At 42.3% G+C, this 13,461-nt stretch overlaps 1 protein-coding gene across 2 annotated transcripts in view; it reads left to right on the top strand.

The window, feature by feature from the left end:
- Positions 1-13,461, top strand: part of SLC28A2 (solute carrier family 28 member 2) — a 59,993-nt gene that overhangs the window by 33,115 nt on the left and 13,417 nt on the right. For both annotated transcript variants that reach the window (XM_081511420.1, XM_081511421.1), the window contains exons 5-10: positions 8,782-8,873; positions 9,967-10,150; positions 11,595-11,736; positions 12,346-12,459; positions 12,807-12,884; positions 13,330-13,410. In XM_081511420.1, the coding sequence (XP_081367546.1) occupies positions 8,782-8,873; positions 9,967-10,150; positions 11,595-11,736; positions 12,346-12,459; positions 12,807-12,884; positions 13,330-13,410 (691 nt within the window). The remainder of the gene's footprint in view (positions 1-8,781; positions 8,874-9,966; positions 10,151-11,594; positions 11,737-12,345; positions 12,460-12,806; positions 12,885-13,329; positions 13,411-13,461) is intronic.

Genomic DNA, 13,461 nt, shown 5'->3' with positions numbered 1-13,461 from the left:
TATATTACCATTATTTATGTTCATACATTTTACTTCCACACATTATAAATTACATTTTGTTCGGTCACTCAGTTGTGTCCAACTCTTTGCAACCCCATGGACTGCAGCACACCAGGGTTCCCTGTCCTTTCCCTGTCCTTAACCATCTCCCAGAGCTTGCTCAAGCTCATGTACATTGAATCGGTGATGCCATCCAACCATCTCATCCTGTCATCCCCTTCTCCTCCTACCTTCTATCTTTCCTAGCATCAGGGTCTTTTCCAATGAGTTGGCTCTTCGCATCCAGTGGCCAAAGTATTGGAACTTCAGCTTCAGCATCAGTCCTGCATACTATTATATTATTATTTTTGTTTAAACATTGTTATCTTCCTATATGTTCCAACTTAAATATACCTGCACCTGCATGAAACCCTATCTTTTTCCCTCCTTTATCAGAAAGCTTACTCTCTCTGAGTCTGAAGCTAACCTCTTTACCTTTCTTCTTTTTTTATTTTGACTGCTTAAGCTCTTCGTTGCAGCACGTGGGCAGGGGCTTCTCAATGTGGTGCACGGGCTTTTCTTGTTGCAGAGAATGGACTCTAGAGTGTGTGGGCTCAGTAGCTTTTTAGTTCTCCCAGCAGGGATGGAACCCAAGTGCCCTGCATTCGAGGGGGGATTCTTAACCACTGGACCGCCAGGGAAGCTCCTTACCCATCTTCTTAATCTCCTTATCCATCCTTCTCTATCCCCTTCCTACTTCTTCAATTACTCCTCCATTAGACCCGCCCCCAATCTATAACTGTACTCAAATTTCTTTCCTCTTATAATAAAACAAGCAAAACCAAAAATCAACCTTACCTCAAACTTGTGATATCATTTTCCTTCATGGCCAAGTTTCTTGGAAATGTGGGATTTCCTTGCTGTTTCCATTTTCTCACCTCCCCATTCAGTGCAGCCCAGTGCAATCTAGTTTTCACCATCACTGCTCAGCTGAAATTCTCTTATTTAAGTGAGCAGTGAAAACATACTTACCAAGTCCAATGTAGATACACTTTCACTGGTCATCTCTGCAGCATGACCCCTCTGATCCTTCCTTTCTGGAAACTCATTTATTGATTTTTTAAAAATACATTTATTTATTTAGCTAGGTTGGGTTTTAGTTATGGCAGACAGGATCTTTCATTGCAGTGTTCGTGGGCTCAGTCGTTGTGGCGCGCAGGTGTGCTTGCTCCATGGCATGGGGAATCTTAGTTCCCCGACCAGGGATGGAACTCTCATCCCCAGCATTGGAGGGAAAATTCTCAACCACTGGACCACCAAGGAAGTCCCCACTTAGTGATTTTAATGGCACTATACCCTCCACATTCTCCTGCCTCTCTGGATGTTTCTTCTTTCTTGTCTGTTGTTTTCCAGAACCTGTTACTGTCTTTTCTTCTCATTCCTACACTTAATGTCTGGATTCATAAAGCCACATCTGATGTCTGCATCTTTCTTCTAAGCTTCTGACCTATGTATCTAACCACTTACCAAACATCTTCATCTAGATGTGATGTATATACTTCATATTTAACATTAAAATAAAATTCCTCTCAGCATAGGTGTGATGCTTTTCTACTAAGTCTGGCCCTGGGCTGGGCTTTAGGCACACAAAGATAGATAAACTCACATTTCTTCCTCAGGTTTGTTCCTCCTCCTATCTCCTCTCTTTGGGTGCATGTTAGCATCCTGACTGAGTCACTCACCACAGGAACCTCATTTGTCATCCCAGTTTTCCTCCACTTGATGTTGATCCTCTTTCTCAAACAGCTGTGCATTCACCTCCTATCAGTCCTCCCCTGCACCCTCAGTTACTTCCTTACCAGCCCCAGCCTGTCACCCATCCCACTGCCTCCACAGTGATCTGTCTCAGTTCAGTTCAGTCATTCAGTCGTGTCCAACTCTTTGCAACCCCATAGACTGCAGCACACCAGGCTTCCCTATCCATCACCAACTCCCGGAGCTTGCTCAAACTCATGTCCATCAAGTCGGTGATGCCATCCAACCATCTCATCCTCTCTCGTCCCCTTCTCCTCCTGCCTTTAATCTTCCCCAGCATCAGGGTCTTTTCCATTGAGTCCATACTTTGCATCAAGTGGCCAAAGTATTGGAGTTTCAGCTTCAGCATCAGTCCTTCCAATGAATATTCAGTACTGATTTCCTTTAGGATGGACCGGTGTTGCAGTCTTTTACAGACTGGACCTGGGGACTGGAGTCAACAAAAAGAAAGAGAGAGAAAGAGAGAGAAAGGGCAATATCCCTTGGGTTACGTGGAAAACCAATAAAGCCCATACACGATACTTGTACCATTCACGAAGGCACAGGGCGTCCTCTCAAGGAGGTCTTGAAAGCCCGGGTGAGAAAGTGAGTTTGGTAGGCTTCTATGCTCCAAAGAACTAGACGGAGACAGAAAGAAGGACGCAGGGGACCCAAGTCTCTAGTGGAACAAGGGTATTTTATTAGCAGAAATGCATGCTTATATATCTTCAGTAAAATGATTACTCAGCTGTTAAAAAGAATGAAATTCCACCAGTTGCAACAAAATGGATAGTCTATTAAGTACAAGGTCGCTGAAGAGAGTCACTGAAGGGAGTCACTGAAGGGAGTCCAAGAAGGTACTCTTTCCCGTGATCTCAGTCCTGAGAACTGCATGCACCCTTACTCGTTCCTGTATTCCAGGAACTGATAAGGAACAGAGAGTCCTTGAGAAATGGCACACAAAGGAAGAAAATGCAACATATTGGATCCCTTAAAGTTGAACGTCCCCTGACAGACTGGTTGGATCTCCTTGCATTCCAAGAGACTTTTAAGAGTCTTCTCCAACACCACAGTTCAAAAGCATCAATTCTTCAGCACTCAGCTTTCTTTATAGTCCAACTCTCACATCCATACATGACTACTGGAAAAACCATAGCTTTGACTAGATGGACCTTTGTCGGCAAAGTAACATCTCTACTTTTTAATATGCTGTCTAGGTTGGTCATAGCTTTTCTCCTAAGGAGCAAGCATCTTTTAATTTCATGGCTGCAGTCACCGTCTGCAGTGATTTTGGAGCCCCCCAAAATAAAGTCTGTCACTGTGTTCATTGTTTCCCCATCTATTTGCCATGAAGTGATGGGACCAGATGCCATGATCTTAGTTTTTTGAATGTTCAGTTTTAAGCCAGCCTTTTCACTCTCCTCTTTTACTTTCATCAAGAGGCTCCTCAGTTCCTCCTCACTTTCTGCCATAAGGGTGGTGTCATCTGCATATCTGAGGTTATTGATATTTCTTCTGGCAGTCTTGATTCTAGCTTGTGCTTCATCCAGGCTGGCATTTCCTATGATGTATTCTGCATATAAGTTAAATAAGCAGGGTGACAATATACAGCCTTGACATACTCCTTTCCCTACTTGGAACCAGTCTGTTGTTCCATGTCTTCTTGATCTGCATACAGATTTCTCAGCAGGCAGGTCAGGTGGTCTGGTATTCCCATCTCTTTAAGAATATTCCAGTTTGTTGTGATCCACGCAGTCTAAGGCTTTGGCGTAGTCAATAAAGCAGAAATAGATGTTTTTCTGAAACTCTCTTGCTTTTTTGATGATTCAACAGATGTTGGCAATTTGATTTCTGGTTCTTTTGTCTTTTCTAAATCCAGCTTGAACATCTGGAAGTTCTTAGTTCACGTCCTGTTGAAGCCTCACTTGGAGAATTTTGAGCATTATTTTGCTAGCATGTGAGATGAGTGCAATTGTTTGGTAGTTTGAACATTCTTTGACATTGCCTTTCTTTGGGATTGGAATGAAAACTGACCTTTTCCAGTCCTGTGGCCACTGCTGAGTTTTCCAAATTTGCTGGCATATTGAGTGCAGTACTTTCACAGCATCATCTATTAGGATTTGAAATAGCTCAGCTGAAATTCCATCACCTCCACTAGCTTTGTTTGTAGTGATGCTTCCTAAGGCCCACTTGACTTCACATTCGAGGATGTTTGATTCTAGGTGAGTGATCACACCATCGTGATTACACCATTGTGATTATCTGAGTCATGAAGATCTTTTTTGTATAGTTCTGTGTATTCTTGCCACCTCTTCTTAGTATCTTCTGCTTCTGTTAGGTCCATACCATTTCTGTCCTTTATTGTGCCCATCTTTGCATGAAACATTCCCTTGATATCTCTTAATTTTCTTGAAGAGATCTCTAGTCTTTCCCATTCTATTGTTTTCCTCTATTTCTTTGCATTGATCACTAAGGAAGGCTTTCTCATCTCTCCTTGTTCTTCTTTGGGATTCTGCATTCAGATGGGTTTATCTTTCCTTTTTTCCTTTGCCTTTCACTTCTCTTCTTTTCTCAGCCATTTGTAAGGCCTTCTCAGACAACCAATTTGCCTTTTTGCATCTGTCTAGAAAATGCGTATCTGCTTCTGTTATTCTGCTATGTATGCTCAGTCGTGTCTGACACTTTGCGACCCCATGAACTGGAACCCGCCAGGCCCTTGTGTCCATGGGATTTCCCAGGCAAGAATACTGAAGTGGGTTGCCATTTCCTACTCCAAGGGATCTTTCTGACCCAGGGGATCGAACCTGCATTTCCTGCCTCTTCTGCATTCCAGGTGGATTCTTTACCACTGTGCCAAAGGGGAAGCCTGCCTATGTTATTACCTTGCTTAAATTTTTCAGTGGGTCTCTCTTTTCTACAAGACAAAGTCTAAATGACCTGGCTTCTGTTTTCTTTACAAGCTTTCTTCCCACCATTTGTCCACATGCTCCCTGCTTCTCAGCAACAGTAAATCATATTGTTTTTTCAAAATGCTAGGCTCACTCAAGGATACTTTTCCTCCTCTTGAGGTACCCCAGCCTTTTCTTCTGACTCCCTGCAACGTCTCCCCTTGGCAAGCACCTTCCCCTTTACCTTCAAATCAGTTCATCTGTCCTCTTCTTGTGAAAGCTTGTTCGACATTCACTGGCATGGTTACCTGCTCCTTCTCCTCTACTCTCCTAGCAGTTATAACTTTGGAATTCTGGAATGGTCCCTCCCTCTGGTATTCCAGTCTCATGTGTCTAATTAGAAGTCATATGGGGTAATGAAAAGAGGTGGGTTTTAAATTCTAACTCTGCCAGCAGGCTGTTTCCTCACTTATGAGCATAATATTAGCCTTGTGGTTTTGGGGGGTGGGTGATTGACAGATTCTTGCAGTACCTGGTAAAAAGTACTTACTAAATAGTATCTGGTTTTTCTTTCCTTTGGAGGCAATTATTATTTTTTTTAAAGTAGTCCGTATATGCTCACACTCACTTAGTCCCCTGCAATTCTATTTTCATCTCGTCACTCTCCTGTAAATGGCTTTTTCAGACAGAACCAGTCACCTGTTTACTGCCATCTTATTTACCACGCAACCTGATTTTACACATCACTGAATGTCGTCAACCTTGCCTCCTTCTTGATCATTTCTCCTTTTCGCTTTTCCTCCTAGCTGCCCACCTGCTCCTACTAAGTCTGTTGTTTCTTCTGGCTGCCCTATCAGAGTGACTGCTCTGACTTCCTGGGAGGATGGTGGTAAGCCTGACAGGGATGGGTGGGAATGGCAAGATAAATGAGTGGGGACACGACTGAAGCAACTTAGCAGCAGCAGCAGCAGCAGCAGTGAACTGCACAAGCTACTGGGAGGGAGGTATGAAAGGACATCTTGGGTGGACTAAGTTGCATGTCAATGTAAGTCCTCCGTGAAGAACTTTAGGCAGCCCATCCTTGCTGGGAACTCCTCCCCCAACCCCTTCAGTTTTCTTTTATTTTTCTCATTAGAACCTGAACATGAATTCAACTGCTGAATGAACCAGAGCTCCTTTGTCCTCAAATTCCTACTGAAATCGTTAAAAGAAGGTATAAATAGGGACAGCTTGTACAGCATAGGGACTCCATGATGGGCATTAATCGTATGATAGAAACCTAGAGAAAGTTTTTCTAACAATGAAACTAAAGGTCTGGCCCACAAAGGCCACTGGGGAGAGAGTCAGGACTGTCTCTAATGAGAGAGTCTTACTGGGAAGACTCTCCTGCTTTTCAGCACCCCTGCTACCTCTAACTTGGAGGCATAAGACCTCTGGAAGAAGTTGAGGCTAGGTAGAATAGCTGGTTGAAAATGGCACTAACTAGGTCCCTCTTGTTTTTCTGGACTGTTGGCATTGAATTTCTATTCTTAGTGTGAAGAAATCTGACTTTTTATTACACATCAAGTAAAAATTTGGGTCCTGTGTGGAGAGAGAGAGTTCTTTTCCAAGGCAACACGTCCATCACAGCTGATCGGTTAAGCCCATCTGTGTTCTGATTTAAGTTCCCTTCTCACTCTACCTAGGCTGATGGTTCTCAGCAGTGGTCATCCCCAGGCACACAGAGTCTCTGCCTCTATTGTAGCTTTGCTGACCTCCATCTGAGAGACCTTTCTCTTGCCTTTGCTGGTTTTCCAACTCCTCTTTGGCTTTCCACTTTGGTTTGTTAACAGCCTTTTTGCTTCTCAGTCACCATTCTCCCTTGGGCACTTTTGGTAACTGTTCTTGAACTCCTCTGCAACACTATCCAACAGTCTTGCACATCCAGTTTTAAACCAGTTAATATGCACAACTTTGAATCTGGCAAAGTGGTACCCAGTACAATTTTTTTTATGCTGTCATCAAATGGGGTATCTGTTTTTTTGGTGAGTTCCAGTGTTCTCCTGTCAGTGGTTGTTCAACACAATTTTGGTGTTCTCGAAGAAGATGCGTGCATATCCTTCTTCTCCACCATCTTGAACTCTTCGCTATTATCAAATGGAAACTTTGGACTCCTTGAAGAGATTCCGGTCACTTCTACTGGAATCCTTGCCCTTTACTCAGACCATCATTTGATACTGGGTTGACTCATTTCCTACCTTCTGGTTCTTACCTCAAGCTTGGGCAAGCAAGGATTTGCCCACGGCCCCTCTGCCAACAGTCAGATGAATTTTTTGAAGGGGAGTTTCCACATCTTGTAGAAGGGGTCACTGAGAAAAATGCATGAACACTCTTATTGCTAGCCCTGACCTATGGTGCCCACTAGTGCAGTGTTGAGCTAGCACTACCTAACATCCTTACACTACTCTTTCTCACGCTGTCACCTGAGGCTGCAGGCAGTAAGCATGTGAATGAGAAGGTTATTATTAGTCCATGTCTGGAAAGCCTTCCATACACACACCTGGAGAATTTATCAGTGGGTACAGACATCACAGCAAGTTATGGACAAGGTATCAAGGGTCACCATCTACCAGAAAGATTATTTTTCTCAATTCAGCCTCTGGATATAACACAGTTACTAACTCTCAAACTGAACCGTTATATAAAGAGCTTGGCTGTGTTAGCAAGATCATGGGCCAAGCAAGATGTACTTGTGTACATACCTCTATGCACTGCTTCTCAGTTGGTTTAAAAGAAACTGAGATCTTATTTTCTCTTTTCCTTTGAAATGTCCCTTATGATTTTTTTTCAATATTAATTTTTTAAAACAGAAGTTCAGTTCTAAATTGATGTTCTCAAATCAGATTGTTCATGGGTTTTGCAGAAATGAGTATTCTTCATTGATTTCTGGTAGTTCTCAGGAAATGATCAAATGTGGTCATAAGATGATGGCAAGGTGATAAGGAATATTTAGTCAGGGAGTGATAAGGAATATTTTCTTCTTTACCTATATCTGATAATATACACTTTACTCAACTAACATAGTGTTGGACTCCCTGACGAAAGAAGGAAAAAGGAGAAGAAAGAGAGAGGAGTGTGTTAGATAGAAGAGGCAGCCATAGAACATAGAAGTCTGTGAGCCAAGTCCCCAGGGCATTTGGAGCTAGTGGTTGGTCCCACCCCTGGCTAAGCTGTTCTATCTCAGCATGATGGCCAATTGAGACCTTCTTGCTGGGCTCATCTTCTTTGGATCTTCTGAGAATATGGAAATTAGAGCTTTATGCTCATATGATTCCAGTGTGCTGAGGACATTTAGGAATGGCAGAGACAGGTGAGCCTGGGGCCTAGGTAAGATGCAGCATAGAAAGATGGTTAAGAGCTCAGATTCTAAATCCACATTGCCTGAGTTTATGTTCTGTCTATGCTCCTTACAACCTCCACAACCTTGGGAAAGGTACTTCTCTGCTTTCCAGTTTCCACATCTGTAAAATGGGAATGATAATAGTAACCACTTCAAGAGTTCTTATTAGGAGTCAATGTGTTACTACTTTTTAACTTCTTAGAAAGAGTCCAGCACATAGAAAACACTAGATAAATGTTTGTTAAATTAAACTTGAGAAGACCTACTTGCTGGATGTCTCCTCTCAGGTCCTCTCAGCCAGAGATTCTTGGGGGTGGGATTCTTGGGGATGGTAGTGTTTTCCTTCTGGTCCATCAGTGCATGTCTGATTGACTGTTTAGGGCTGTGAATTTGTGTGGTTTTTATTTTCTCTCAGAATGATAGGCCCATTTCTGAATCTGGAAACTGAGCAGTCCCTCGTCTCCAGAGAACAGCAAGGTCCAAGAGTGTCTTCCTGCTCTTCCCCTGGACTAACAATATCAGGGATATTGTTAGTCCAGGCTGGGTAGGAATATCCTGAGCTGCTGTCCATTAGCAAGGTTGACCCAGCCTTTTCGGCATTGCTGAAACACTGCCTAACTCCCCTGGATGAATTTCTTAAGAGAAACTGTCTTTTTCTCAGGGTGGACCATCTAAGTTCTGGGAATTGATACAAACAGGATGTAGTAATTTTTGTTATCTTCACTTTTGGATTCTCATCAGGAGGACCCTACAGCCTTTCACCAGGGCAAGAAATTTCTGTAAAACACATGCTGGCTTGTTCAAGAAGATCCTGCTGAGCCTGCTGTGTTTGGGTAAGGTATTGAGAACCTGTCAAAGTGAGAGACACAGTCATTTCAGAAGCGTGACCTTCTGTCAAGACTACTACTAGATGGAAAGAAGCTATTTATTCATAAGTTGATCTAAAGGGCTATATGATGTATAGCTCTTAACTACTTGTAGTGAATTGTAATGTATAGAGTTATACTTCTAGGAATAAGTAAAATCTGAGAATAAGCTATTTTTCAAAATGTAGTATTCAATAGACTTAAATATTTCTAAGCATCTGGATTTGTCTCTATTTTAGTGTCTTGAGTAGATGAAGGGCGTGGTTCTTATAGTCTATGAAAAAAGCCTGTAGTATATATTACTTATTTGCTGGTTTGCTGATAAGACCAATGATATAAAATGTTTCTAAAGGATAGCAAACCTTTTGGGAATTCCTTGGCAGTCCAGTGGTTAGGACTCAGCACTTTTACTATTGGGGCCCCACGTTTGATCCCTGGTGTGGGAACTAAGATCCTGCAAGCCATGAGACACAGCAAAGAAACCCAACCAACCAAATAAACAAAACAGATAGGAAACCTCTGTTTAAAATATGCTGTCAATGATGTATGGGGCTTTGATGTCAATATTAGAGGCAACTTGGATGGTGAAAATAAAAATTATATTTTGGGGTGAGTCAGGGAGCCATAAAATGAGGACAATATAGCTGTACTTCCTAGTAATAGCCTGCTTCCATGGCTTTGCTCAAGAGGAAAGGTTAAAATGACTGGGGCTGTAAAGTTTTGAGAAAAGATGATTTTTTAAGTGCATAAAAGTAGGTGCTGATCAAGCCCATACCAAGGAATAGAAAGAGGATACCAGATAAAATAGAAAGGAATGAGATTTCATCAGGGACAAATTAAAATATGCAGCATTCAAACTAAGTTGGTTACTCCTTGGAATCCCCCAAGAAAACAGCTAGCCATCTACCCTGGTGTTGGGAAGTGCAGCTCAGTCTGACAGGGCTGGTGGTAAGGTCGCTGGAGGGTTTTTCCTGCCTTACCCAGACATTCATGACTCAGTCTTCATTGGTTCCTAGGGTCTCTGCCTTGCTTATCCTTACTTTGTACTTTCTCTTTTTAGCTTATGCTGCCTACTTCCTGGCAGCTTGCATCTTGGATTTCCATAGGGCACTGGCCTTGTTCGTCCTCACCTGTTTGGTGCTTTTGGTCCTGGTTCACCGCTTTCTGAAAAGGCTCTTTGGTGAAAAATTGACAAGATGTCTCAAGCCCCTTGAAAACTCCCGCCTGATGTTTTGGATGAAATGGTAAGATAATCTCAATATCCCTGGTCCCACAACTTGTCTTAAACCCCAATCCATTACCCTTTTCCTCCTTTCCTGGTTTCTGATCTGTCTGAGAAAAGTTCTCCTATACTTTACAAAACCAAGGCTCAGAGAGCAAATAGCAGTGGGCCTCTGAGCACTGAACTTTGTCCAGTTTCTTACAATTTCCTATCTTAATATTGCTTGTAGGTCAGGAAGGGTTACATTTCAGGGAAGGGTTTTAGTCTGTTTATTGTCAGGGCTGGTGTCAGAAATGAGAAAAACCATATTCCTCTTCACAGAAGTAATCAAGGCAAAGAGTCTTATAGCTGCATTAAATTGTCAAATTGACTTGGTGATCATGTGTTTCTCCTTTAATTTCTGGATACTTTTTATGCTCTTTTCCTCCTCTAGTCCTCCAGACTTCCTGCACCCACAGGTGTCTTATAATTCCCTAGAGTTTAGCACTGTTTAGTGTATACTGAACTGAATGCTACAGCAGCCACAGCTCATCTAACTAACTGTGGCGTGCACGTGTCCTTTGATCACAGACCTAGGGTGAGAGAATGACTTTCAGACTCCCTGTATGTTCCTCTTTTCTGCCTTTTGTCCAACGGATGCACAGAAAATAGCTGCTAAGAATGTTTGCAACACTGATCATTTGGAGAAACACTCCAGACTACAGCCTAAATTTTGGATCATTGATTTATTTGACACTGAAGAGATAGAGCTGAAGTACTTTCTTCATGAGCAAGATAGATTCTGGAAGCCAGATTTAATTCACTTTGAGTTCACAGAGAGAACAGTCCCAATATTCAACCCTGACCTGTCATCTGTCCTGTTGTCATTGTTGTTCCTGCGGCATCTCAATGGACAGTGTGTGTGTGTTTTGGTTTTCTTTTCTTTTCACATGTGATTTGCCCTCTAATTCTTACTCCTTAAAATGAAATGACTCCAACGCTCAGACTTGAGACTAGTTTGTGTATTGACTGTGCATGTTTGGTATATCAAGGGACCATAAGGCCACAAGTCGTTGATTTGTGGCTTGGCCTTTATTCTGCCCCTTCAAGTGATTGGAAACTGGGTGGAGATCCATGAGGGACTTTTCCTTCTTCTTTTTAAAATATTTTGGTTTTGCATTAGAGCAATCTTGAAGAATAAGTCTTTTTGTTACTGATATGATAGATTGAGGAAGTCATGAGATTTATGTCCTCAGATTGGACTCTTTGAGCTTCCATCTGTGAGTAAAAGAGTTGAGGGGAGGGGAGAGGTGGTAACTGGGAAACCACCAGACGAATGATTCTAAAGACATGTCTGTGTCTAACCTATTGTGTTTATCCTTTTGATGAATTTATCCATTTAATGAATTTCTGTTTTTTAGAGTTAAGTTGATTATTTCTTATTCATTCACTGAGTTGATGGCATGATCCTGAAATTCCCTCCCCAGGGTGTTAGCAGGAGTCTCCTTGATTGGCCTTATCCTGTGGCTGGCTCTGGACACAGCCCAAAGGCCAGAGCAGCTGATCTCCTTTGCGGGAATCTGCATGTTCATCATCATCCTCTTTGCCTGCTCCAAACACCATAGCGCAGTGAGTATGGGTTATGCAGGGGTGGGCATAGTAATACCTAGCCAAGGACCATGTGTTATTAAATACAAAGCACATGTGCCAAGTATTGATTACAAAGGCATAGAACTAAGTTCTTAACAATCTCTGGAATTTTCTCCTTTGATAATTTTGCTCTTAAGTGAAGTTTAAGGTTCTAAGAGGCCCTGGACCACTTATTTTCAAACTGAGTTTTGATATCAGTTTCATGGATGCAGGCCAGTGTTAAAGACAAAACAAAACAAAAAATAAAGAAGGAAAGAAAGAAAATAGAATACAGTAGAGCATCAACTTGTACTGCACATAGTAATATTACAGTATTGGTTTATGATACTTTTATATGTATGTGTGTGTGTGTGTCTGACTGTGTGAGATCTAACCTGTAGGTGTAAGTTTAAAAAACATATAGATGTATGTGGCTCTTTGTATATCACTGCCCTGTACCACATTCTCTCTACTCCATCTTACCCCACATTTACTGTTAACATCCTAGATTGGTTCCAGAGTACATGTACCTGGGTTTAAAACACCAGCCAGGTAATTAACAGGTCTGATTTAGAACTCACATTGTAATAATGTTCTTTTTGGTCCCAGGTGTCCTGGAGGGCAGTGCTTTGGGGCCTAGGTCTTCAGTTTGTCTTCGGGCTCTTGGTCATCAGAACTGATCCTGGATTTAAAGCATTTCAGTGGCTGGGAGAACAGGTTCAGGTATGAGAAATCAAGTGTGAGGGCACTGCTCTTTGCAAACCCTAGAGAAAGGAGATTGGGGGAAAGCATGAGATCACACTGTGTCTTGTTAATGATGGTGGTAGGAGATCTGGTAGGAAAGGAGAGAGTACATGGGGGTATAGCTAAGCATAGGAATGAAGAGAACTGAACTGCTGAGTCCTCTGTCCTTCACTGAGTTCACAGGGACATAGCCTGCTTCCCATGCTGTCAAAGGGAGGCCAACTTCAGTAGCAGCAGTAGGTCCTAGTCATACATGAGGAGGATCTTATTTTCCTTGTGTCTTTCATGACTTCACTCTTGTTATCTCTCTCTTCTTTTTCTTTCAGATTTTCCTCAGCTATACAGTGGCTGGCTCCAGTTTTGTTTTTGGGGATGTTCTGGTCAAAGATGTCTTCGCTTTCCAGGTCATGTCTGTTTCATGAGCAAGAAAGAGGGTCAGTGGTGGTGGGTGGGAAGAGGGATAAAATAGATGATGAAGACGTATGTCCAAGAAATCAGACTGTCTGTATACCAGTGACCCTAAGAAGAGGATTTGATCCCATCCATATAGGAAGCAGCGTCAATCTCTTGCCCTTCGTTCAGTGCCATACTGAAATTGGAATGAAATAGGGGTGGGAGAGGAAGGTTCAGAAAACATCTTTTTGTGGCTTAGTATTGATGGCATAATAAATTTGTAATACGCTTAAAATTTATTCCTAAACTAGCTTGTGTTTAAATATCCACTGAGTATCTATACAGTATCATCTGCACTTGGGATGATGGGAAGTTATCTTACACGCCTGAAACACAGTCTGCTTATGGCATGTTCATTGTAGGATCTCACTGCCTGCCCCATCATTCTCATTACAGGCCTTACCCATCATCCTTTTCTTTGGATGTGTGATGTCCATCCTTTACTACCTGGGCCTTGTGCAGTGGGTTGTTCAGAAGGTGAGTCATTTGCTACACAGTCAGTAGGTGGGCTTTTATCGTGTGATCTGT

The sequence above is a fragment of the Giraffa tippelskirchi genome, chromosome 7 (genome assembly GCF_054371585.1).
Source record: "Giraffa tippelskirchi isolate mGirTip1 chromosome 7, T2T-mGirTip1v1.2.pri, whole genome shotgun sequence".
Classification (NCBI taxonomy): domain Eukaryota; kingdom Metazoa; phylum Chordata; class Mammalia; order Artiodactyla; family Giraffidae; genus Giraffa; species Giraffa tippelskirchi.
This window is presented reverse-complemented; position numbering and strand designations above follow the sequence as displayed.